The 27489-nt window shown below is 45.9% G+C and overlaps 1 protein-coding gene across 4 annotated transcripts; it reads right to left on the minus strand.

Annotated features, from left to right (window-relative positions):
• Window positions 1–741: 741 nt before the first annotated feature.
• Cipc (CLOCK interacting pacemaker) lies at window positions 742–19154 on the minus strand. 4 transcript variants are annotated; one of them, XM_075948654.1, is made up of 4 exons: window positions 18908–19154; window positions 13070–13256; window positions 7020–7189; window positions 742–4461 (listed from the first exon to the last, which is right to left on the minus strand). In XM_075948654.1, exons 2-4 carry the CDS (start codon window positions 13203–13205, stop codon window positions 3568–3570), a joined length of 1200 nt encoding a protein of 399 aa, XP_075804769.1. In that variant the 5' UTR covers window positions 13206–13256; window positions 18908–19154; the 3' UTR covers window positions 742–3567. The 4 variants fall into 4 exon arrangements, with proteins under 4 accessions (XP_075804769.1, XP_075804773.1, XP_075804771.1 ...); XM_075948658.1 differs by having other exon boundaries at window positions 7020–7259; window positions 18908–19101; XM_075948656.1 differs by lacking the exon at window positions 18908–19154 and adding an exon at window positions 13357–13518.
• Window positions 19155–27489: the final 8335 nt, after the last annotated feature.

The raw sequence follows: 27489 nt of genomic DNA on the forward strand, positions 1-27489 counted from the left end.
TGCCTCACAGGATCTAGTTTTTGTCTCTCCTCCTTTTCTGGATGCCACTTCTGGAGAAGGATGGTCTCTCTATTTCAGAAGGCTTCTTGGGCAATCTTTACCCATTTTATTTCACTTTAGTGGCCTTACAACCATATTTTAAAGTTACTCAGACCACTGTGTGGATCAGAAATAGTTCTAGAGGACTTTACACTGCCAACCCTGCAGATCTTTCCATGAGAGTAAACTTGTTAAACTCCCAGCACCAACATGCAGGAAGCATTTGCTGGCTGGACTGGGAAGCAGGGAAGCTGTCTCCCTGTAGAGCACAGAGGGCTGACACACTTGCTGAGGACCTCGGTTGTAGAAAGAGCTTCAGATTGTGTGCCTTTGCTTCATCCCAGTACGCAGATATAGCTACTGTCATTTAAAGTTCTCTGTGGTGCCAGATGGAGCAGCCACTGGACAGTCCCCTCGTTCTCCCACCTCTAAGATCGGCACACGACTCGGGCTGTCTGTGCACAGCACCGAAGTCTGAACAGTCTACAATATCCAGCATCCAGTTCCATATCCCAAATAACACAAAATGATGTCTGAAACTTGTAGCAATCCACAATTACCCTAGACGAAAGGTTGTCATGAAGGAGTGTCTGGGAAGGCAGAGGTGCTGCGGTGGAGCCCAGGCCTCACACACATTGGGCAGGTACTCTACCAAGGGCTACATGCCCCGTGCTTGGAAGTCTCAAGCAGTTACAAAGCAAATAGTTTTCAAGTAAGTGACTTTTATTTTTTTCCTCTGACATTTCACAGTCAGTTTCTATATAACTTCACACGCTCTGAAAAGATTCACATTTGGTAAAGTCTATACCCTAAGGAGGTTGTGGCTGAAAAGCCACTTCAGTATATGTGCAAGAGTAACTGTGTGCTGAGGAATCACACCAGAGAAGTCAGATGATGCTATAATCCATAAGACAATGTAGTAAATTACAGACGATGGTAAATTCTATACCTAATTCAATCAGGAACCTTTCTAAATGTGTTCCAATATTGTCAATACAACCCAACAAAGGTTCTCCTATGGGCTGGCCTGAGCGAAAACTGACTTCTCACCTTGGGAAAACAATAGCCCTGCACAACGCTTCATCAGAACCTACAGCATGCACCACTGGGGCTGTTGCTACTTACAGCTTTGGGCAACCAATGAAGATCTTTCCGGTCCACTCCAGGCTTCCTCCAAACGCTGGTCTAGCCTCTGACCTCAAAGGCTCGCTCCTTCTAAGATCTAGCTTCTCTACTAGCATCCATCTGCTTCCAGCTCCACCAGGAACAGAACACAGCCTAGAGACTTGCAGTTATGGCTCTAAGATCACAGAGGAGCGGTAACCCTCCCTGCCACTGAACACTGAAGATCTACGGTGGCTTTCATCGTCTTTTGTGGAGATAGGAAGGGACATGAAAAGCCATATTTAGGAGCAAGAGTCCAAGAGGCTTAGCTCCACTGAGGGCTTTTCCAGTGGAATACATTTGGTTCTCAGCAAGTGCTTCCAGCCTTCTGACGCTCGGTAAAACTCGCGGCTGGTGCCCAGGCTGTTCTGAATGCACCTGTCTCTACAGCTTTCCTGCCAGACATTCTGCCAAAAAGGAAGCTTCCTAGTGGAGTGGCTATGATACCATACAGATTGTGGGGAGGCATATCACAAGGAGCTGAGTTTGCCCAGAGACACAGGCTCTGATTTTGGAAACTCTTTCAGAGCACAAACAGCAGGTAATGATTCTGCACTGATCAGAGAGTAAAGAGATTTTACCAAGTTGATTATTTTTTAACTAGTCATATCCAAATCGTATGTCTATATGAACACAGTAGAGTTAACCTGAGTCTTACAATCAACTCCTTAAAAACTGCGACCCATGGGTTGGAGAGATGGCTCAGAGGTTAAGAGCACTGGCTGTTCTTCCAGAGGTCCTGAGTTCAATTCCCAGCAACCATGTGGTGACTCACAACCATCTGTAATGAGATCTGGTGCCTTCTTCTGGTATGCAGGTGTACAGGCAGGAGGAACATTGTACACATAATAAATAAATAAATCTTAAAAAACAAACAAACAAACAAAAAACCCTATGACCCTTAACCCTGGATCTAGTATAGCCCCATGAGCATCTTTCTCTGTGCAGAAAGATGATGCTGGTCGTAAAACCAATTTGCGAAGGACAAAGATTTTTAAGGGGATAAAAATTTTAAGCAAGAGGATAGAATCCCTTGACTCTTTACTGTTTAGGCTATGGTTACCAGCACAGGGGAGCTGGGAAGAATGTGTCATCTGGACCCTCAGAGTCTCCATCCCTAAGGTCAGCCTCTGAGAGGAGCACCACACTTCAGCCCTGCTGCCACAGCTAACACGAGACACAAGGCGGCCACACTGCTCCCCATCACCACAGACGTGAGGACAGGGAAGGATCCTCTCTGACTTTTGTGCCTTCTTCTAACCTCAGGGCTTTACTTAATTCAGAGCTTAAAAGCACAGTCACTTTTCTCCACAGAAAGAGCTGGGTGAGGCACAGACAAGAGACAGCAGAGGGTCACTTGCACCAGATCCTGAGGACCCACCGAAGCCATCTCAAGCTTCTGATTGCTAATGTTGATGGTGGCTTGTTTAATTTTATATTCATTTACTTATCTAGTGTGTGTGTGCATGTGTGATGGACAAACTGCAGCAGTCGGTTCCCTCCTTCTACCTTGTAGGTTCAGGGAATCAAATTCAGCTCAGCCGTCTTGGCAGCAAGCACCTTTACTCACTGAGCCATCTTGCAGTCCTGTCTCAGGCTTTTTAGATGTAAGACAGGTTGTGCTATTTCAAGCAACAACTAACAAAATCTTCCAGCTAGTGACAAAAAATGCTGGCTTCTCTGACCCTTTAATCAAAGAAGCAATTCATCAAATACAATTCCAGATGATACTAAATCCAGTCTATATTTTAAAAATCTGAAGTATATGCCTACTTGTGTGAGATCTGATGTATGACCAATGTGTGAATCAGATGCTCTGCCCTTTCTCCCACAACTTACAAGTGTAAGAAACAAAGCCTCGTGTGATTAAATGCTTGCACCCTGGCACAACCTGTGCCCAAAGCATTTTAGGTTTCGCCCAACTGGCACAATGCCTGGTAGAATTTAAACACAGCCTCATATTTTTCTCTGTGAGTAAGATACTTGAGGGCGGGCCGTGAAGGGCTCCTTAGGTCACCGAGTCCTTGGTTTGACAGGTGTCATTCTGTACACTCATCTAGTCACTGGACCTTGAACCATGGCAGTGAGTGGGAAGCTGGGAGACACCCATAGTTATCTCGCCTTTGTCCCAAGATCCAGCTAAGTGCCACAGGCTAAGGAAAGGGGACTCAGAGACACTCCAATTGGAGGTCTTCAGAGGACATAGATGCACTTAACCTGTGCGTGAACCACAGATTAAGACGGCAGCCAGGGACTGGCACGTGGCTTTGTGAGTTTAGAAAGAAAGCTCTTAAATAGGCTGTGGAAAACAAGTGGAGATAGAGTGTAAAAGAACCACCCAAGTAACTGGAAAACGCTTCTGTGCTAGATGACTGGGTGGTCAGACAATGCGTCTAGATCGCTGCCTGAATGACTGGATCCAGATGTTAGTGAGGCCTGCAACTTGGCCCACGCCTGAGGAGCCCTGCTCTTGGTGGCCTCTATAAACATCTGGGTTTGCTCCTTCAGCTGGTCTAGTTCCACCTGAGTTGCTTGGTTTTGACGAATCAACTCCTTGGTTTTCAAAGTAATTTCCAGCAAACCAGACTTGTGGAGGACCACTAAGGTATTCTGGAAGCGCCTGTGCTTGCTCTGCCTCTGCTCTGAAAAGATGTCTGGGCTGCGGCAGAGCTGCTCTGCCGCCCAGAGCGGTGAGCTGTAACTGGCTGAGAGCGGCGAAAGAGGGGAGCTGCTCTCCAGGCCGTGCAGAGTGCTATCCGACGCACACACAGGACTGGCGGGCGAAGCGAAGGTCAGACTGGGAGCTTTAGCCACATGACTACTGGACACGGGCTGAAGAGTCTGTGGACTCCCACCGGCCCCCAGGGAGGGCACTCCTTGCAGTGCTGAGTCCTCGGTGAGTTTGGAGCTGGGTGGGGCTGGAGTGGAAGGACTGGAGAGCACAGGGCCAGTCTTGGCTGGCTCGCTGGAAGACAGGACTGGTCCCAGTCTCTCCTTACAGATTTTCTTTGGCACCCCACTCGCTCCTCTTTCTTCCGAGCTGAGGGAGAGACTCCTTTTGCCTGGGTGAGGGGCTATTTTGGTGTAAGAATTGAGAATGGGCAAGTAGTTTCTGGAATCTGACTTTTTCTCCCCAGTATGGCAGGGGCTGACAGGAGATGGCACCGGCGGGTGAAGGACAAAGAGCTGTGGCTGTGCTGAGATCACTTCAAAGGAGGGCTGGACAGTCCAGGACTGGAGCTGGGATGAGCTGCTGCCCTGCAAGCAAGGAAAAGAACACTGCATTCAGGATGGGGAGTGCAGCTCCCAGCTTTCACCCAAGGCAAAGGAGGCAGACGCTCAGCTACAGATGCTTCGGGTGCTGTGTGTCCCTAATGCACAGGGGAGCCCTGGTTGAGAACAGGGAGGAAGTGGCCTAAAATACACTTATCTGATATCATACTATAAAACAAAAGAGAACCAAAACCAAAAGCAAGCACAAAAATATTTTCCTAAGGGAAAACTTGAAAAAATATCTGGGGTTTTATTTTTGTTTTCAATTCTGTCTCTGTGTGCTTGTGTTAGGTAGGTGCAGGTGAGTACAGATGCCCAGGATGCCACAGTCCAACAGGGGTGCTGGGACCAAGCTTGGGTCCTCTGGAAGAACAAGTGCTCCTAACTACTGAGCTACAGATAGAGAAACTGGAGGTAGATGAAATAGTGGCACAGTCAAGGCACAGCTGAGGCAACAAAAACAGAGAGAGCTCAATTTCCTGCAAAGTTAAGAGATGCTAACCTCAGGCTGGGGTTCGACTCAGTTGCTGGCATGCTTGCTGAGCATGCTTGGAGTCCTGTTTTGGACCCCAGCACCACATAAGACCTGGCATGGTGGCAGATGCCTATCTTCTTGGCATTCAGGAAGTAGAAGCAGGAGTATCAAGAGCTCAAATTCATCCTCAGCTACAGGAGAATTTCAAGATCAACCCGGGCTACTGGAGACCCTGTCTCAAAACACAAAGATACCTCCCCACAAAAACAAACAAACAAAAAAAACAAAAAACCAGAAGAGGCTAGCTTGTCACTGAGCTTCCTAGCTCCTAACCACCCTAGCAGCCTGCCAGCTGTCCTGTGTCCCTCCTGCATGTCCTGGAGCAGCCGCCCTAGGCTGTAACCTGTGTGGCTTGTTGACCCAGCCACAAGGAGTAACAAGAAAGGCAAAAGAGAACCAGAGAGGGAAACAGCCTGGAGTAGACACCCAAAGGCGCAGCACTGGTGGGCTGGAGCAATCTCACTTGGGTTCTACTCCCTGTCTCTATGTTCTCTCATTTCAGTGAGGAGAGCTGAGGTTTCCGCTGAGATGGATCTACCGAGCAAAATGTCCAAATGATTGTCCAGAACTCGCCAGCTGCCCACGCTGCTGACCTCGGTGTGTGTTCTTCAGAAGTGGCCAGGCAGTGTTCGAACACTAAGGGAGTGCCATGCTATGCTATAGCCATGTTCTTAGAACCTCAGCTAAGATGGGAAGGGTCAACACCAAAACCAGATTCTCAATACTCCGATACATAAATGTACCTATTTTCAGAGTAAATTACTGTAAGTTTAAATGTCGTCCAACTTAAATCACTTATCTAACTTAACCAGATTTTTATGAATGAGTTCTCAGTCACAGACCCTATAACCTAACTAATGTTTTCATCCACTTGTGTTTCACGTCTAGATAACAACGACATGATGGGCATTGCTCAGGGCTACAGCCCAGTTCAAACTACTCACAGACTTACAATCACCCAATGGACTCACACCCTTTTGGCATTGCCATCCTCAGCCCACAGAGCTGCCCTGTCACCAAGGTGTGTCTCTAGCTTAAAAACTGCCTCTGCTGCTGGAGCAAAGATGTCCTTCCTGCTGTGTTTCTTTGTTTGAATTGTGTCTTTGGCACAATGTTAATTATGTATGTCAGGTTGCCCTCTAACTTACAATCCTGCCTTCGTGTCTCCAGTGCTGAGATTACAGGAGTACACTACCGTGCAGGTTTATAAATGTTCTTATACTCCTAAATTCCCAAATCAATTCAAATTAAAAAGAGGTTTCCAGGGCTGTTATGTAGTATGATGGTGTGTGTTCACCTAACATACACAGGGCTCAGTTTCAGTGCCCAGAGCTGGGAAAGAAAACAACAACAACAACAAACCCTTCTGTTTCTCCCCTGAGCTCTGCCTCACGTTAGAATGCACTGCTGGAATGGCCTTTTGGCTTGGTTCCATTATACATTACTATAGCAGGTCAAGGTCCCTGTAGAACTAGAAATCCAAAGGTAACACACTGACAACGTAAGTCCTGACTCATGTACGTCTATTTTTTGTTTTTAGGCATTTCTTGCTCTCTCTCGCGCGCTCTCTCTCCCTCTCTCTCTCTTTCTCTCTCTCTTTCTCTTCCCCCCTTCTATCCCACTCTCTCTCTTTTCTTTCTCTCCCCCACACTCTCTCTCTTCTCTCTCTCTCACTCCTCTCTCTCTCTCTCTCCCCCTCCCCCCACTCTCTCTCTCTCTGTGTCTGTACACACTCAGTAATATTATGTGTACACGTGAGCTCAGATGTCTTCAGGTCAGAGGAAGGCATGGTAGAGTATTTGCAGAACATACACACAATTTAAAAAATAAATCTTAAAGTCAAAACTTTAAATCAGAAAACAAACAGAAACAAACAGCATCAGTAGTTGAAAGGTAACACTCTCCCCCATCAGTGTGACTCCATCTAGTCTTTGAAACCTACTCCTGCTCAGCAGGAGTGTCTGCACAGGAAGGCACAGACACTTCCATGGGCAAAGGTCCTCCTCACCTGCTTGACCAGCACATTCTTCATGACCACCATCGGGGACAGCGCGGGGAAGGCACTGTTTGCAGCTCTGGAGTTGGGCTGCAGCCTGTCCTCTCTGCTCCAGCCTGAGGCGCTCAGCACGTCCTCTGATTCCATCTGCTCTGCAGAGCTCAAGCACTCTGAGCTCCCATCTGGTGGGCAGAAAAATGGTCAGTTCACGTGGGCTCTAGGCTAACAGCTCGTAACCCAGCCATGGACTCCCTAAAAGAGAAAGGAACGTCTTTGACAGGTGTTTCTATGAGTTTTCTGAGGTGGAAATTTCACTGGATATTCAACAACCATTGCTCTTGCTCTAAAAGTCTAATCACTCTGCTTGACTTTCTTCAGATCCTTAGAAACCTGCATCAGTCAGGGTTTCTGTGAAAGCACTCGGCCCCAGAGTACATGAGGAATGAGCGGAAGACTCCAAAGTGAGATGATTACTTTTATTTTATGATATTAACAACTTTTTTGTTACACTTTGCATGTGTGGGGATGGGGGATGTGCATGGCTCTATTTTGAAGGCTTTGTAGGTGGCTGAGACAGGCCTTTGTGGGTTGTACCAGGTTCTGACTCTAGCCTGCTTTCTCTGCTCCTGGTCCACTGCCACACACTTCTACCCCCATAGACGAAGCTTCTCTGCCTACCTTCCACCTCTAAGGATTGACTGAGACTATTATGAGCAACATAAACCTTTCTGTCAGATATTTTGGTTGTGGTGATGAGAAATAAAACAAATGTTCTCCCTATATGAATTCCACATAAAAGGAATACAGCCAGGTACATGCTAGGAGAAACCAAGAGATGGTTGTACCTTGTTACAGAGGTGTCTTGGACTATTCTAAACATTAACTAACGTGGACCTCAGTTGACAGAGAACTTTCTGGGCATCACAGCCCTAGGGTTCATCTCCAACCACATAAGCTTGGTCTGGTGGTACATGCCTCCACTCAAAAGGTGGAGGCAGGGGCTGGAGAGATGGCTCAGCGGTTAAGAGCATTGCCTCTCTTCCAGAGGTCCTGAGTTCAATTCCCAGCAACCACATGGTGGCTCACAACCATCTGTAATGGGGTCTGGTGCCCTCTTCTGGCCTTCGAGCCTACACACAGACAGAATATTGTATACATAATAAATAAATATTTAAAAAAAAAACAAAAGGTGGAGGCAGGAGGATCAGGAATATAAGGTCATCTTTGGCTATATAGTGAATTTGAGGTCAAGGATACATGAGTACTACCGAGAGAGAGAGAGAGAGAGAGAGAGAGAGAGAGAGAGAGAGAGAGAGAAGAAGAACAAACCAGGTGTAGTAGCATGTGCCTACAATCCCACTACTCTAGAATCTGAGCCAGAAGGACTCCAAGTCCAAAGTAATTAAAATAAATGCAAACATCAACAATTTTATCTTGTGCAGTTTGGCAAAGATTATGTGATCAGAAAGATATTTATCAAGAGGTACATGTACCACTAGGCCCAACTAAAAGATTATCTTTACAATAAAGAAATTTGGTACATAGTACCTTTTAACCAAGGGATCAGTGATGTGGGATGTCCTTCTGTTTATGTGTTGCTTCTACTGGTTGATGAACAAAGCTCATTTTGGCCAATGGCTTAGCAGGGTAAAGCCAGGCAGGAAATCTGAACAGAGATATAGAGAATAGGTGGAGTCGAGGAGATGACATGTAGACGCCAAAGAAGAAAGATGCCAGATCTTTACCAGTACTATGAGCCTCATGGTAAAATATAAAATAACAGAAATGGGTTAATTTAAGATGTAAGAGCTAGCTGGAAATATGCCTGAACCATTGGCCAAACAATGTTGCAATTAATATAGTTTTTGTGTGATTACTCGGGTCTGGACAACTGGGAAACTGAAGTGCAGTCTCCTTTTACAGATCAGAGTACTATCAGCAATGAGGATGGGAGCTGGAGCAATGACTCAGCAGTTAAGAACACTTATAGAGGACCCAGGTTCAATTCCCAGTACCCATATCAGATGAGCCACAACCTCCTATAACTCTAGTTCCAGGGGATCTGATGCCCTCTGCTGGCCCCCAAAGGCACCTGCATGTATGCAGTGCACAAACTTATGAAAGAGACACATACATACAAATAAAGAACCAAATATTTTTAAAAAAGAAAAAAAAGAGACTAACTTAACAGTTTCCTTGTGCTTTGGGATATGTACAACATCAACAATGCAGTGATCTAATGACTCCAAAATGGAGAAGCTATCAGAAAATCCAGAATGCGGGGCATTCTATAAAACTACAGTCCTATCTTGTTCAAAGATGTAAATGTCATAACAGAAAGAAAAGATGGGAAGCTATTCTGGGTTAAATAAGGTTAAAAAGGCAGGCTATCTATATACAATGCACACTTCTCAATGGCAAATAGCTATAAGGACATTACAATGGGAAAAATCCAGATAGACTGCGGTCAGAGAGAATTCAATCAGGGTTGACTCTTGGATATAATAATGGCATTATAATTCTATAGAAGAATGTCCTTGTTTCTGAGATTCATACTAAAAATTTAGAGACGAAATACTCATTGTTTGAAATTTAATTTTCAAAAGTTAAGTCAATGTATGCAGGGGAGGATATGAATAAAGAAAAAATAAAAATTCTTAGTGGATCTGAAAGAAGAAAGCATCTTTGTTGTGGGGGACTCATTCACTTTCCTTTAGGTTTGAAATTTCTCAAAATAAGTTTGGAAAAATAACTACAATAGAAAATACCATCCATTTTGGTTCTGCAAATTTTACTGAAGTACTTTTCAACCAGGCTTCTGGCTAAGACCAAGTGAGAATCCCATCATCTCCAAGGCAACTGGAATAATTCAGGCAGCAACCATGTCCCTGGAACCTGACCAAGAGTGACCAGTGTTCACTGGCACTGCCTCCTCAAACAGGAATGAGGGTGGCCACTTTTACCACTACTCTGTGTAGAACTGTACTTATTAAAACAACCGGCCTGACAAAGCTGGAGACTTTAGAAGACAGAGCTAAATGCCAATGGTCCTGGGATTAGAAACAGAAAGACTGTGGGTGAGGTTTGTTTCCTTCTTTGACTCCCCAAGTGACTAGACTTTTACTATGAGCATGGATTACCCTTTATGATCTAGAATCAGATCAAAAGGCAAATGTGATATTGAAAGAGAAAAAAGCCCTTCAGTGTTTTCCAGACCTTCGACCTTGTTTTATAGGCCCCACTTTCCAGGCCCTTCCCCAGCCTCAGTACCAGAATCTCTAGGAGGGTCTAGGAAGCTAAATCTTTAATAGATGTTTCAAGTGGGCTTCATGGTACAACAAACCTGGTAAGCAACTCCATTCAGAGAAGGGAACCCAAAGCACTTCAGGCTGGCTCACCCTTCCCTGAACTGTCCCTGGGCAGGACACTAATTCCTCTGTTCTAATCCCCTGGGTCAGTGCTGTCCCTCTCTGAGTAATATTCTATTTATAATTGAGCTTCTCATTCAGCATGCCTACTAGACAGAAACATACCAATCTAAGAGGTGGAGAGTCCTCGATTTCCTGACAGCAGTGTTTCCCAGTGTAAGTTAGTAAGTCAGTTACAGGAGTGGATTGTCTCTGCAGCCTGGGTAACACGTATAAACCTTTCCCTAGAAAAAGCTCCACTCCCAGGATAATAAGCCCAAATCCCCTGGCATCATCCTGAGAATCTCCTGGGACAATACTGTTGACACTAATTCAATATTTAGAGTAGTACTACCCTCAGCCCTGGAAAGAAGAAGCTCAGCAGGAGATTACGAGGCTGAGGTGGGGTGCAGGCAGTCCTTCTGAGGGAGGCTTTGGACGGCTAGCCATGAAAGCTGCCCTACTATCATTTTTCTTTTTAATAATTTATTTATTTTTATTCTATGTGCATTGGTGTTTTGCCTGCATGTATGTCTATGTGAGGATGTTGGGTCCCCTAACACTGGAGTTACAGATAGTTGTGAGCCTCCATGAGGGTGCTGGGAATTAAACCCTGGTCCTCTGGAAGGACAGTCAGTGCTCTTAATCACTGAACCATTTCTCCAGCCCTTTTTTCTTTTGAGCCCATGTGTGGTGGTGCATGCCTTTAACCCTGGCACTTGGGAAGCAGAGAAGGAAGATCACTGTGAGTTTGAGTTTGAGGCCAGTCTGGTCTACACAGTAGGTTTCAGGACAGGCAGGACTAAATAGACGGACCCTGTCTCAAATAATAGAAATGATGATAAAGATAATAAAAGATTTGGTTGAGGGGGGTGTTTAGTTTTTATTTTTTGAGAAAGGGCCTCATCATGTAGCCCTGACTGACTTGGAACTCACAGAGATCCACATGCCTCTGCCTCCCAAGTCCTGGTATTAAAGACATATTCCACCATCCTCCCTCAAAAATCTGTTTATGTCCCTTTATGTATATGTGTGTGTCTGTTTGTCTGTCTGTATAAACATTCACCAAGTACATGCAAGTGTACTCAGAGACCACAGAGGGAATCAGACCTCTGGAACTATTGTTACAAGTGGCTGTGCACCACCTGATGTGTGTGTGGACACTGAACTCAGGTCCTCTGCAGAAGAAGCAAGTGCTCTTAACTTCTAAGCCATCTCTCCAGCCTCCTATTCTGCTTTCTTAGCTCTAATAGAGTTGACAGCTGGGCTAGACGGATCACAGTCCAAACACAAAGTGTATAGTTATTAGGAAAAGCTGTTAGGAGGGGACTTTTTTAAGTATAGCAAAATTACTTTCTAGGCAACTGTTAACAAATCATAATTGGTAATAAATAAATAAATTAAAAAAAAAGAATGGGAGGATGCAGGTGAATGACAAGTATAGCAGCGAATCTGAGGCTGTTACTCTGCACACAGCTAGAGAACAAATGTGGCATGCTAAATGTCACACGATGGATTCATTGATAAGCAAGAGTTCTTACAAGAAAGGTTTCAAATTTATTAAAATGTATCAAAACCAGTTTAGTTTTGGTCACTGCATTTGCATAAGGCAAATTAAACAACTGATGTTTTAAGAAAAAAAAACAAAAAAAAAACAAATCATAATTGGCCTACCACATAAAGATGGTTCAGCCACGTATGAGATGAGGACTATACCATATAGCCTAATTATGTAACAGGCTGTATCATCTAGGTTTATGAAAGTAGACTCTAATGTTCACACAAAGATAAAAATCCCATAAGGACCAGCTTCTCATTACATAATACATGACCGCATCACTTTTAACTGACCTTCATGCTGTTACAAGGCAAAAAGATATGAAAAAGGAGTTAACGCAGCAGAATTCTGACCATTTTTAAAAACACTTGTCTTTGAGGTAGAATATCATGTAATTCAGATTGGCCTTGAACTCATATGTAGTTAAGGATGACACTGAACTCCTGACCCTCCTGTTTCTCCCTTCCAGAGCTGGGATTCCAGGCGTGTGCCAGTTCGCCCAGTTTTATGAAGTGCTGGGGACCCTGCCCAGGACTTCCTGCATATTAGGCAAGCACTCCACAACTGAACTGTATTTCCAGTCCACGTTTAAATAACTTTTCTAGTAACTACAGTTTGAAATGTAGGACTGAAAGTTAAAAGTCAGGAGCTGGAGAGATGGCTCAGCGGTTAAGAACTCTGACTGTTCTTCCAGAGGACCCAGGTTCAATTCCCAGCAGCCACATGGCAGCTCACAATTGTCTGAAAATCCAGTTCCAGGAGATCTGACACCTTCACACCAATTCACATAAAATAAAGTTAAATAAATCATAAAAAATTATTCTTTAAAAGGGAAAAAGAAAGTTTAAAGTCTAAATTGAAAAGAACAGCAAATTATTTTTTCAGAACTAACTCCATGGAGCCTTGATGGATATATGCCATGAGATACCAGAATTACCACCACCACCCCTTGTTTTCCGAATTGCCGTTTTTAACAGCTCAGAGAGTTATTTATCCTGCATGTGAAAGCTTCTTATTTTTCTTACACAAATGAGCTTCAGGGAGAAATGTCTCCATGCAAATCATTCATGCAGGCAGAAGAGTGAGATATTGCTAACCTGAAAAGCCAGAGTCCTTGTCTGAGTCGGCAGCCACCACGCCGAGCGGTCGAGCTACTCTTTTCACCTCTGGGCCTCGGCCTGGCTTGGCAGAGAGCCTTCGAGGGCTCTCTCTGGATGGCATTTTCCTCTCCATGGTCAGTGTGCTGGGAGCTGGACCACAGGCGATCTTCGCATATGGACTGCTCTATGAAAAGAGCAGTGACATAAGAAGTCATTACCTGGAGCGTGAGCCAGGTGAGCCAAAAGGTAAAGAAAGGAAGGCAAAGAATGCTAGCCTCACCCACTGTAGGAGCACCTCCTGTGGTCTGCGCTGACCAAGCTTCAAGTTTACTAAACAGAAAGGTTTCCACCCAAATGGAGATTCACCATCCCCTTGCTGCCCTCTGCTTCCATTGCGAATTCAAGGCACACAAACCACATTCAGTGAAAGCTTTGTGAACTGCTAACAAAGGGACATTTGATTAGCCTTTTTGGAATGGGTAACCAAATAAACTTGCTCTCCTCCCTGAGGAGAGGAGAGGTAACAGCAACCAGCAAGGGTGCTTTCCCGGTAGACCTCTGCATGATTAAAGCCATACTTACAGTTCTCAAAATGAAGTACTGAGCAGAGTACCAATGTCAGACACGCATGCATAATTACACATACGACCTCAAAAGATTTTTTATGCTTAGTGCATTTATTTTTGTGTATGTGTATACACTTGAGTGAGCCCCCATGTGCCATGATGCATGTGTGGAGGTCAAAGGACAGCTTTCAGGAGTTAGGCCTATCCTTTCATGTCATGGGTCCTGGACATCAAACTCAGGTTGCCAGGTGGCAAGCACCTTTACCTGCTGAACTAGCTCACTGGACCTCTATACTACTTTTTAACATAGAACGATATCCCCCCCAAAATAACCCACAAGGGGACTGGAGAGATAGCTCAGTGGTTAAAAGCACTGGCTACTCTTCCAGAGGACCCAGGTTCAATTCCCAGCACATGACAGTTCACAACTGTCTATAACTCCAGTTCCTAAAGATCTGACACCTTCATACCAATGCACATAAAATAAAAGTTAAATAAATTATTTTTTTTTAAAAAAAACACAAAATTTTTACACCCCTGAAAGTATAGCTCAGTAGTAGAATGCTTACTTAGTGTACTAAAGGCCTAAGTTTGATAACAACAAAAAAGCAAAAACTTTTAAGATAAACGTCATATTTAAGAAGTGTTTATGGAGGGTGGGCTGAAAAGATGGCTCAGCAGTTAGGAGCAGGTTTGATTCCCAGTACCCACATAGTGGCTCACAACTACCCTAGTCCCAGGGGATCCAATGCCCTGTGGGCACGAGGCACACAAGTTGTACACAGACATACATGCAAACAAAACACTCCATATACATAAAATAAAATTTTTAAAAGGTAAGCACTTAAATTGCATAAGGGTATGTAACATTTATTGCTGCTAATACTGTTCTCGAGTTTCACAAGATCCTGCTCAGACTTAATCCCATTTTTCAATGAAGCTCAGATACATCACATTCAGTCACATGTATACATAAAAAAACATATATCAAGTGCTCCTATCAACTGGGCATTGTGACTAGAACAATTGTGTTTATATCCTTCCTGCAGCCTGTGATCTAGAGAGAGAGGAACAGATACTAAACAAGTATTCACACGACTGACGGTTAAGTTGACAGGAGCTATGAAGAAGTGAGGACAGTGCGGTGCGGCTGGATTCTGGAGCACGAGGATACCCTAAACTGACAAGGGGGTGGGGGAAGAGCAGACACACAGGACAGACAGGCCTTGAAGTCGCACATGCTGGAAAGACTGGATATTAACTAGGGGACAGTGGGAGTGGTGGCACACTCCCAGAACTCAGGGGCAAAGTTAGGTGAACCTCTGTGAGTCTGAGACCAACCTGGTCTATATAGTGAGTTTTAGGCCAGCCAGGACTACCTAGCCAGATGCTGTATTAAAACAACAAAAACAAGGGACACTTTGGGGATAAGAAAACAGGATGCCACAAAGGAAAAGAGTAATATCGAAACTAGGCAGGCGTAAGCAAAGTCCGGGGATGCTTTAATTCAGTCTACTTAGGACTCCAAGCACCTCAGCCAAGCAGCACTGTGCCTGGAATATCCTGAAGCCATACCTGAACATTTCTGCTAGTTCAGGACCTAATGAACTAGAGGGAAGCCTCACGGTGAAATGAAACAGGAGACACATGCTTCCATGCTACCGTGAGTAACCTCTTGCTCATATACATACAGTCCAGAGGTTCTCAACATGTGGGTCGCGACCCCTGTGGGGGTCAAACAACCCTTTCACAGGTCCACATATCAGAATCCTTCATGTTGGATACTTATATTACAATTCATAACCGTAGCAAAATTACAGTTATGAAGCAACAACAAAAGTAATTTTATGGTTGGGGGTCACCACACATGAGCAATTATATTTATTAAAGGGTCACAGCATTAGGAAAGTGGGGACCATGTTATAGACCATTGCAGTCACTCTCATCCAGATCACGTCAAATCACTCTTCTCCCAGTCACACCCAATGACAAGCAACGACACTGTCACATTTAACAGAGCACTGCCCAAAGGCAATGTGTCTCTGTTGGACAGCGATGATGTCTGATAGCCTGGGCAACCCTGTTTAAAAAGTAGACTAAAATGTAAAACCGTATCCCTAATTAAAGCAGGAGCCTATGAAAACCCAAGAAATGAGCCGGGCGGTGGTGGCGCACGCCTTTAATCCCAGCACTTGGGAGGCAGAGGCAGGCGGATCTCTGTGAGTTCGAGACCAGCCTGGTCTACAGAGCTAGTTCCAGGACAGGCTCCAAAGCCACAGCGAAACCCTGTCTCGAAAAACCAAAAAAAAAAAAAAAAAGAAAAAGAAAACCCAAGAAATGCATCTAGTATAATTTTCCTTAACTAATGCTGTTCAAAAGTGAGCAGAGCCTTCTTGAAAAGGAAACTAGATGTGGCTTCCGGACAGCATGCAGACTAAGGTCTGCCCGAGCTGCTGGCCCAGAGTAGGGCAGGTCACGTCTGGTGCAGCTAATTACGAATCTGAGACAGCGTCACGCTAGCTTACTAGACACAGGACATTTTACAGGCATGTTAGAAAAAAACATCCCAATTTAGTCTTCTATGACCCTCGTGACTAGACAATGAGAAAAGTTAATAAAATGTTAGTACTGTTTAAAAAAATGCAGTCGGGGGAACTACAGAAAAACACACAGGAAGTTACTCTGGTTCACAGAGAATTAACAGGGTAATGTTGACTGCAGAACCAAAATACAGAAACTTTGATAAATCTGTTACATTCTAAAATTTTAGATTCTAGGGAACTGGTGGCAATTGGGAATAAAAACAACAAAACCCACACAATTGGCTTTAGAATGGCAAGATATCTATTCTGGATGCAAAAAAAAAATGATTAAAAATATGAAAGCCTGTCTTCTTGATAAAGTTCTGCTTAAGCAGGAAGACAGCCTTAGTGTTACAGCCGAGGCGGTCCATGTGGGAAGGAGTACCAAAGTTACACCCACCTCCCTTCTTTGGGAGGGAGTGGGCTCACACACACAACAGAAGAAACCCTGGGCAGAAAAATGGAGCGGTGGTATTTCCCACCAGCACCCCTTAAGCCCAGGACCACACAAACGGCAAAAGCTAAAACCTCAAGAAATCAAGAGGGTTTTATTTTTCCCTCCTCAGTACTATGTTATGATAAAGTTACTTACAAACATTTGAAAATGGGATAGGTGGTCTTTACCCGCCACTTCATCTCTCTGCTTCCCAACAAAGATGGGAAGCCACTATGGCTTTCTACGCATGAGGACTAACTGATGCTCCCACACAGCAGAGCGACCCTAACTGGGTCTCATTTGAATATACTTGTTACACATTATCCAAAAGGTTGTCAACGCCGGCAGTATACAGCAAAATTCAAACTGGGAGCTCAGTCAGCACATAGGCTCTTATCAACTGGCACAGGACATTCCTGGAAGTACTCCACAGCACCTGGGGCTTACTTCCATTTTTCAGTCCTGAATTAGCGTCATTATTCGTCGCTAGAACCTCAGAGTTGTTGGTTCTGTTTTTATTTTGTTTTCATCTTTGCAACAGACTTGTGAGGTACTCAAGCGAATAATAAATTCTAACAAATCTCAGTCTGGACGTCTCTGAAAGCCAAAGCAGTTTCGCTGTCGTCAAAACACCGGAGTTCAGGTATTGACAGTCAAGACTGCATTTCCAAATACCAGGATCAATCACCTCAAGATCTAAATTTCAGGTCTAGCCCAATATACCCCCTACTCTAAGATGAAGCCATTGGGACACGTACATCAACTGAATTAAAAGCTGGTGTGACCCACTGTCTCTGGGGAGTCTGGAGTTTAGGATACAAAGCGACCAGAGGGCTCCGGGAAAACGATCTGAAACGCAGCTCTTAGCCCTCCCCTTTTACAGCTACTTGGCAACATTCCTGAGAGCGAGCTCACGCTCCCTTTAAATGTGTCACGTGTACGACATGCTGTGTCACGTGTATGACATGCGTGCATGGAGAGGTGTGAGGTGAAGGCCCAAGCAAAGGCTTATTTAGAATAAAGTGGTAAGGCCATCGAAAGTAGAACCTTTTTCGGCCATAAAACTACAGCTTTTACAAATGGATTAGTAGGTTTTCTCTGAAGTCCTTTTCTTTTGATCTGCGTTCTCAGAATTACCATTCCAGGCGAATGTGCATTTTAGTGGCGGAAAAACTGCACCTGCCTACGTGTCTCTTATTCATATTCTCCTTCGTTCTCCTCTCCATTCCCAAAACTGGCTAAGATCCTGCCCTGCACCACACGGTCGCACGGCTTCCCACGGCTCTCTCCATCCTCCTTCGTAGGGGGCCGTGTGATTCGAGAACGTTCTCAGACCACACTTTTAAAGGGGACTCACAGGAACAGTGCCCACCTACCCACTCGCACCAGCCCACATGACGTCTGTGCCAGGCAGCATGCACATCCTCCAGGCATCAGCTAGCCTGCCAACTCCACAGGGCAGAATAGGGCAGACCACAGGACTATGCCGTGACTGGCATACCACCAGTCTCCAGGGCAAAGGCCCAGGCAATGCCTATTGCCAGGACTTGGGCAATAAACAGAGAGCTTGGCTCTGGCCTGGGTCCTGGGTCCAGAGCAAAACTGCCCGACCCACCCACTAACCACTGACTTCTTACTTAGCACTATCCAGCCGCCTTCTTCCTCACAACCCTCTCTCTCTTTGGCACCACGCCTGGCTAGTTGGCCTAAAGTGGGGGACCGAAGGCCTCCGGAATAGACAGTGCACCTGTGTCCGGGCATAGCTCCTAAATGAAGATCCTGGACACTCACCTGGGCTGACTCACTCGGTAAGCAGCCCTCCTGCCCACCAACCGGCCCGTTCCCAGACCCCTCTGCTTACAGCCCGGCAAGCCTTCAGGCTCTCCTCCCGCAGGAGCCCGGGTATGCAGAGCCAGGCCAGGGCACACGTGCCCTAAGGGACTAACACCACTTGCCCCTCACACGAGGCCCTCCCGACAAACACACCGCGTCGGCCTCACCCCAGATTCCCGACCCTGACAGCACACCGACTAGAAGCAAGCCAGGGATGGCGAGTCCCTCTGCTCCCAATATTTGGAGCCCCCGTTCTCCAAAAGTCCTGGTTCTCCTTTGTGTCCACTCGGCTCTCTTTCCTCTCCCACCTGCTTTCTCAGTGCTTCCAGTCCCAGCCTCCCAGTGTCGCCATCCCAGTTCTCCCTCCACACAACAACCACCGCTGTGCCCAGAGTCAAGCGAGCCCTGCCTGTCTCACCTACGGCCAGGGTCGCCGCTCCTCCACCAGCCCGGCGGGTCAGCCGGCGCATGCGCGAGCCGGGCCCCACGACTCCATGACAACCCGGTATTTGCCGGGTCTCTAGCTATCCCCCAGGCCTCCCGCCCATTTCTCCACCCCTTCGCCTCCGCGACGGCTTTCGCCGGTCACGTGACCCGGCTCCGCGGAACCAGCACCACGGAGACTGCGCGCTGTGCTTCTTGGAGACCCGCGCCGTCGCGCCCCCCCCCCCACCCCCCCCCCCCCCGCTTTCCCGTTCTACTCCGGAAGGCCTGCGGCGCTCTCTCCGCCGCGGAGGTCCTCTCTATGGTCGGCACCTACGGCTTCGCCGCCATTTTGTCGCGTTCCTCCAGTTATTGTGTTTAGAGCAGGCACCTAGGGCTGGATGTTGAGGGCAGGGGTGGTGGCTTCTAGCCACCCGGCAGGAGTCGGGGTTGGTCTGGGGACTCTGAGGGGAAGCTACTCTCGGGGTGTGTCTCCTGGGGCCCGGAACCGGACCCGCCGGGCCTGGGGTGGCCACAGCGCCCAGCGTGGGAGGACTCCCGCGGGCTCGCAGCCCGGCGCAGTGGCCCTGCGGCTTGCTCACATTTTTGCCACGCCTGTCGCCTGGTTTGCTTTCCCGTCAACCCTCCAGACCGTGCACGAGGGCTAGACGCAAAATTAGTGGGATGACTTCATGCCATTTGATGTTTGCCTCGCTTTGCCCGGGCTGTGGGAGATGTCGGGTTTTATAGACGATGTCCCGTACCTGGCCCTGGGAAGCTGCCCCTCGAATACCATGAAGGGAAAGGGTAGCACAAAAATGAGCATAATCCCTAAGAGAAGTGCTTCATAGCTTAAAAGGAGGACTGTTCGAACTTGGTTCTGGAGCTATCCTTGTCTGTCCAACCCGGTACTCCAGGAAGTGCTGTTAAACATGAAATAAAATGAGGGTGTTACGGTTTCGGCCGCATTAGCGGTGTCAAGAGCTCAGGGACCACATGCAGCTAATGGCTGCTTTATTGGACAGCGAAGATTATCGCATGTTCTTGGCACTACAGATAGTTAAATTGGAACCTTGTGGATCTAGACGGCGAATGGTCCTGCATTGGTAATCCAAGCAGCTTAAAGGTCATAGTTAATCACATTATTCGTCCAGACACAGATGAAGCTAATGTATTAGCATGAATGTACTTATTAGCATAAGCCCTCCCAGCAAGTAATAGTTGAATGCCAGCACCGTGTAAGGCTGTTGTTTGGGAAATGGAGGAAATGAAAACAGTGGTTAACCATTATCACATGATTAAGAGCCTGTAGCTTTACTTGCATTTCTCGGGACGCCTCAAAAATTGCATGGCGTCCGTGCCCTTGGTTGTACACCAAGGAACTGAATTTTGTGCCTCTGACACAGCTGCAAGGACTGAGCTTAACAGGGAAGACATACTGCCCTTAACTAAAAACGATCCTTGCTTCAAACACCTTAAAGATTAAACACTTGAAATAAAACGGTCAAATAACCAACATGAGAAATGTAAGTGCCAAAAAAAAGTGAACAAATCAATAAAAGCAAAGGAGAAAAAAACTATTCAGCTTGAGTCATTGTTGAAAGGGGAAGACACGAGGTACAGTATGAAAGTATGTAAGTACAGATGAAAGTCATTTTACAGTAACGGAAGTGGGATATACACACGGACGGAAATGAGCAAATGAAATATGCAGAGCCGTGAGGAATGACTTTGTCTTGGACCTCAAAAAGGGAAAATAAATCAGATTTCCCTTACATATTAGCAGACAGCTACTTGCATTTCAAAATAAAATCAGTGGTATGTATGGATAAATGTAATTTTATAAGTATTTTACTCTATGAGTCTATATGAAGAAATTCATAAAGGAAGATTGGATATTGTTGGGTAGCCAAATCATTTTTTTTTCTTCCTTTACTGATTTCCCAGGGTTGTAAATTGGCCCCTGAATGGATAGTTTCTGTGGCCTGGAGCCTTTAATCATTGTTCTAAGATTCTTGGTTGGGCTAAGGTCCCTGATAATGTAGAAGAGATTTTTGAAGCATGATTCTTTTGACTTTCAGGTCTTAGCAGTTTGAATCCTCCCCAGTACCGCTGGAGGCTCAAGACTTGTTTTACCAACACCATCTCCAGCAGGGGGAGACATGATACCTTAAATGCTGCACTAGAATTTGAGACTAGATTTCTCCCTGCAAGCAGAGGTGGCTCAGAAATCTCAACTCTGTCCATTCTACTTCAATAAATCATCACCTATCCATATGAGAATTTGACTTTTTAGTTTCATGTGAGGTGTGGATTGTGTATGTATACATGTATGTATGTACATGTGTGTGAGATTTTATATTAATATTATACACACATACATACATATATACATATATATATAAACCTTTCAACTCTTAATTTTTCTTTATTTGTAGGTTATATCTCACTATGTAGCTGTGTCTGGCCCGGCCTGGTACTCACTTTGTAACCCAAGCTGACCCCACTTTAAGCTCACAGTAGTTCTCCTGCCTCTGCCTCCTGAACGCTGGAACTACAGCTGTGAGCTACTATGCCTGGTATACTTTCAAATATTTATAAATAATAATCATTTTGTCAGGCTTGGTGGTACATTCCTATAATCCTAGCTACTTGAGAGGCTGAGGCAGAAGGATGACTTGAGCCCAAAAGGTCAAAGCTACACTAGAGATAGGGGCCGGGGAAAGATCCCAGTGTTTAATAATTAATACATAGACTTGAACTTAAAATTACAGTTATTTTAAAAATCATTTACAAGATACTAGTAATATGAACCAAGGAAACCATCCAAAATAACTAGTTTCAAATCCCAGCTTCTTTCAGTATCAATTTATAAAAGAAAAGGCATCTTGAGATCCCCTATATGAAAGATGTAGGTATAATCACAATGTAAAAATTGGATAATTTCAAGATGGGCATGGTGGTGTACACCTTTAATCCCAGCACTCAGGAGGCTGAGTTGGAGGCCAGCTTGCTCTACAATACAAGTTCCAGGACAGTCAGGGCTGCACAGAGAAACCCTGTCTCAGAAATCAGAGCCATGCAAAACCAGAGACACGTTCTCATTTCTCCAGCTTTACCAAGGACCAGAAAAAGACACGAGGACTGGATCGGTTCCTGGACCAGCATTTGGGAGCCAGTGATTGCATTTTTCTGATTTCCCTTGGCCATCTGTAACATCCTCTAGTCTTAATCAGTACCTGGCATTATTATTATTATTATTATTATTATTATTATTATTATTGGTTTTTCGAGACAGGATTTCTCTGTAGCTTTGGTGCCTGTCCCAGAACTAGCTCTTGTAGACCAGGCTGGCCTCGAACTCCCAGAGATCAGCCTGCCTCTGCCTCCCGAGTGCTGGGATTAAAGGCGTGCGCCACCACCGCCCGGCAGTACCTGGCATTATTGATGCTGGCCAATTAGTAGAGTGAGGGTCTGCTGGTGTGGTAGACACATGTGTGCACTGGAGGATCTGCTGGTGTGGTAGATATACATGTGTGCACTGGAGGATCTGCTGGTGTGGTAGACACACGTGTGTGCACTGGAGGATCTGCTGGTGTGGTAGATACACGTGTGTGCACTGGAGGATCTGCTGGTGTGGTAGACACACGTGTGTGCACTGGAGGATCTACTGGTGTGGTAGACACACATGTGTGCACTGGAGGATCTGTTGGTGTGGTAGATACATGTGTGCACTGGAGGGTCTGCTGGTGTGGTAGACACACGTGTGTGCACTGGAGGGTCTGCTGGTGTGGTAGATACACGTGTGTGCACTGGAGGATCTGCTGGTGTGGTAGACACACGTGTGTGCACTGGAGGATCTGTTGGTGTGGTAGATACATGTGTGCACTGGAGGGTCTGCTGGTGTGGTAGACACACGTGTGTGCACTGGAGGATCTACTGGTGTGGTAGATATACATGTGTGCACTGGAGGATCTGCTGGTGTGGTAGACACACGTGTGTGCACTGGAGGATCTGCTGGTGTGGTAGATACACATGTGTGCACTGGAGGATCTGCTGGTGTGGTAGACACACATGTGTGCACTGGAGGGTCTGCTGGTGTGGTAGACACACATGTGTGCACTGGAGGGTCTGCTGGTTTGGTAGATACATGTGTGCACTGGAGGGTCTGCTGGTGTGGTAGACACACGTGTGTGCACTGGAGGATCTGCTGGTGTGGTAGATACACGTGTGTGCACTGGAGGATCTGCTGGTGTGGTAGATACACGTGTGTGCACTGGAGGATCTGCTGGTGTGGTAGATACACGTGTGTGCACTGGAGGATCTGCTGGTGTGGTAGATACACGTGTGTGCACTGGAGGATCTGCTGGTGTGGTAGACACACGTGTGTGCACTGGAGGATCTACTGGTGTGGTAGATACACGTGTGTGCACTGGAGGATCTGCTGGTGTGGTAGACACACGTGTGTGCACTGGAGGATCTGCTGGTGTGGTAGATACACGTGTGTGCACTAGAGGATCTACTGGTGTGGTAGATACACGTGTGTGCACTGGAGGATCTGCTGGTGTGGTAGATACACATGTGTGCACTGGAGGATCTACTGGTGTGGTAGATACACATGTGTGCACTGGAGGATCTGTTGGTGTGGTAGACACACGTGTGTGCACTGGAGGATCTACTGGTGTGGTAGATATACATGTGTGCACTGGAGGATCTGCTGGTTTGGTAGACACACATGTGCACTGGAGGGTCTGCTGGTTTGGTAGATACATGTGTGCACTGGAGGATCTGCTGGTGTGGTAGACACACGTGTGTGCACTGGAGGATCTGCTGGTGTGGTAGATACACATGTGTGCACTGGAGGATCTACTGGTGTGGTAGATATACATGTGTGCACTGGAGGATCTGCTGGTGTGGTAGACACACGTGTGCACTGGAGTGCCAGAGTCATGCTGAGGGGAGAGGCAGCTCTCCAGCACGGACAGTCTCACATGGGCACAGATATGGACAGGTCAGAAGTAGAAGGACGCACGGCCTCTTTCCCCTCAGCAGCCACGTTACTTCTCCACTGGTCTTCATAGTGGTAATCTGGAAAAGCAGGATCATGAGGAGGACAATGTCCAGATACAGTCAGGGGGCTAACATTCAGGCACAGTTTTGAGTCCGAGTCCGGGGCCAGGAAATTCCTCCCAAGCAGCTAGCTTGCTTTCTCTCTCCTTGCTGGTACTCTAGACTCCTTTCACATTCAAATACTCAGTCTCTGACACATAGAACATTCAAGGCTGACCTGAGCTTCATGAGACTCTGCAGAGAGGGAGACGGGAAAGGGAATGAGAGGGAGAGAAAGGTCACTCTCCAGACTCTGTTCCACACTTATGATTCTAGAAAAGAATCACCAAAACCCCACTATTCTTGTCTCTCTGAATCATTTGTGGTTTTTTTTTCCATTCTGATCATTTGCTCAAGAATGCTCTTGAGGAGCTGGAGAGATGGCTCAGAGGTTAAAAGCACTGGCTGCTCTTCCAGAGGACCCTTTATCGATTCCCAGCACCCATATGTCAGCTCACAAACAGCTTACACTCCAGTCCCAGATGGTCTGGCACTATCTTCTGGTCTCTTCAGATACTGCATGCCCATGGTGCTCAAACACGGGCAAAACACTCACACACGTAAACATTACCTGTTTTTTGTTTTTATCTTTTAAAAAAATGCCTCCTTAAATTTAATCTAGCTCAGGGCTGATGGTATTTAGAGTCTATGAAGAATATCAGTAGAGTGGACATGCGTAGTGTCTGTGTGACAGACCAAAACATTCCTAAGAACTGTACCACACACTCCTGGAGGAGGTAGACTGGTTTGGATCTATGAAGGTATCACTCCAAGGGTTGGCCAGTTGGGTCTGTTTAAGACTCACCAAACCTGCTCCATCACTACCCTATATCTTAAAAGATTAGGAGACTGAAAGGCTGGGTGGATAGCTCAGTCAAAAAAGTACATGAAAGTGTGATGTTCCAGCATCCAAATAAGAAGCCAGGCATGAGTATGTCCTGTAGTCTCAGCAAGGATGATGTCTTCATTACTGTCCTATTGCTGTGAAGACACTGTCACCAAGGGTAGGTATAGAAAAACATCATGTAAATGGGGGCTTTCTCACAGTCTCGGAAATCTAGTCCATGATCATCACAGTGGAGAGACTGAGGTGACAGGCAGGCAGGCACAGCCATGGAGCAATAGCTGAGAGTTCACATCCTGAATCTGCAGGCAGGCAGAGATAGTGAGACTAGATCTGGTGTGGGCTTTTGAAATCTTAAGCTCATCCCCAGTGACACACCTCCTCCAAAACCACACCTCCTAATCCTTCCTAAACAGGTCCACCAACCATGACTCAAATATATGAGCCTATGGGGGCCATTCTCAGTCAAACCACCATAGGGGAGATAGAGACAAAGGGGATGCCTGGGGCTTCTGGCCAGGTAGGCCAGCATTAATCTGCTAGTTCCAGCTCCCAGTGAGAGCTTTTCTCTAAAGTTGAGATAGATGGCTCCTGAAGACCAACACTCAAGGTGTCCTCTAGCTCTCGTGTGCACACACATATGTGCACATACGCACACACACACACAAATTTATATATGCAAACAAAAAAGAACTAAGAGCCTGAAAATGGTAAAGGAAATTAAGTTTATTTACAGTTTGACCAAACCAGGAAGAGAGACTCTTAGTTTCTCTCCATTTCCTCCGTAGCAGCATTACAGCTCTATAGGAAAGATGAAATAAGTCAGGAAATCTGCAACGTGGAGTTGTCAGAGCCCTGTGGAATGTCTTCCTGGGAAACAAGTTCCTCTAGCTAGCTGGTGCCAGGACTCCAGTCTTTCCCTTCCCCCAGCATGGGATTCCTGGGGAAATTTTAATTATCTGGAGTCCATTGTTTCAATAGCCTGATAGCCAAAGGGAAGGGCATAAGTGTCTCTTCTTCTGACCAGCTCCTCTCCTGCCATAGCTGGGACAGCACCACAACAGGCTGGACCAGCAGCTGCCTGATGTTAGGATGAAGTCCTGCCCAGTTGTTCATCAGGACTACCTGGAGGGTTTATCTCCGTCCAGAACTTGCTTCTCTGGGGCTGATTGCCTAATCTTGGAGCCCAAGATCTCAAAACGAAGGCTGGAAAGCAAGCAATCAGTTTCCAAAGACTCAAATACCATAGGCTGGATGGCTTTTTTTTTTTTTAAATTTGGGTGGGGACAACCTTTTGAAAATTTGAATGAAAACGTCAGTTCTCCTAATTTAAATTCAAATTCTCTTTTCCATGCTTAATGTCAAAGAAGATTTGAGACAGATAAAGCATTCATTCCCCTCCCTCCCCCATGCTTTATCATGCTTTCAACCTGTTTTGAAGATGGTGACGGTGTCAAGACCTGCAGCTCAGTGGATTCCTTACAAGGCCACCATGCACCTTGGAAACCGTACAAAAACAAAGATATCATTAAGAAGTCTTTTCTACTGGTGTAAAAAGTGTGAACTGCTCACCCAGAACTTGGGTCTCTTTGTAGTTTACCCGTGTCCCTTTTAAGACTTGAAAAGCTGCTTTTATCTAGTGTAAGCCTCATCCACTGGAGCCCGGGGACAGGATCCGGAGCCCTCATTGAAGTGACAGCCATCCACCTGCAGAGCCGCAGTGCTTTTGGTCTTCGGCTTTGTGGTCAGGGATAACAGGATCACCCACAGGATCTGCCCACGGGGTGAATCCGGGAGAACTCACGGCAATGCCACGTAATAATAGTCTGATGAAATTCTCCCTGCAGCAACTTGTGACAGGGCATGGGGATTTTCTCCAGTGTCATCACACCCCAGCAGGGGTGATGGTGTTTTCCAGGTGCAGGTGTTCTCAGCTGTCCTTTACCTGTTGTCTCCCGGTGTCACAGCCAGCCAAGAAAGCAGACGACAGGCTCATCTCTATTACGCGGGGAATTACCAAGTGGTTGCCTAGCAACTCCAGTAGAGCAATCAACACGGTCTCTGTTGTGGTATATGGAGTGGTTGGCTTTCCTCTCAAGAACATTTGCATATTTCTCTTGGGTTTCTGGGGGAAAAAAATAGGTATGTCTCTCCCCAGCTCCGAAGCTATTTAAATGATCTTTGTCTTGCTTTTCCTTCGGCATTCACGCTAGGGTGGTTCATTATCACAATAAATGACAATTATTTGCTCTGATTATTAACACAGCAAATGCTCCAATTCAATTCAATTCAATAAATGCTTCCCATGTTCCACAAAGCACTCTACACACTATAAAGAATTCTGAGGATGAACAAGTATGGCCCCTGTTCTTAGCCAACTCGAAATTTTGTGTAGATAGGTGGGGAGCACAGCTCAATGGTAGAGCATTTACCCAGCACACACAAAACCCAGGGCGTGGTCCCCTGCCCCGGAGGTGGTGGGGAATAATGAATATAATTGCTTACATCTTTGATATGTATAGGAATTACTTGTTTACATGTGTGAAACAAATGTGTATATGCAATAGAAAGGTATTTTTATTTAGGATAATTCCTTTGTGTTTGATCAAAGGATGGGTTTTTTT

Source organism: Microtus pennsylvanicus, chromosome 14, assembly GCF_037038515.1.
Source record: "Microtus pennsylvanicus isolate mMicPen1 chromosome 14, mMicPen1.hap1, whole genome shotgun sequence".
NCBI classification, from domain to species: Eukaryota; Metazoa; Chordata; class Mammalia; order Rodentia; family Cricetidae; genus Microtus; species Microtus pennsylvanicus.

Excerpts from the sequence above, each read along its gene's own strand:
- Cipc (XM_075948654.1), bottom strand. The coding sequence starts at position 13,205 with ATGGAGAGGAAAATGCCATCCAGAGAGAGCCCTCGAAGGCTCTCTGCC. Across the intron at positions 7,190-13,069 it reads CAAGGACTCTGGCTTTTCAG|ATGGGAGCTCAGAGTGCTTG; the intron begins GTTAGCAATATC and ends TCTGCCCACCAG. Across the intron at positions 4,462-7,019 it reads AGAATGTGCTGGTCAAGCAG|GGCAGCAGCTCATCCCAGCT; the intron begins GTGAGGAGGACC and ends CCTTGCTTGCAG.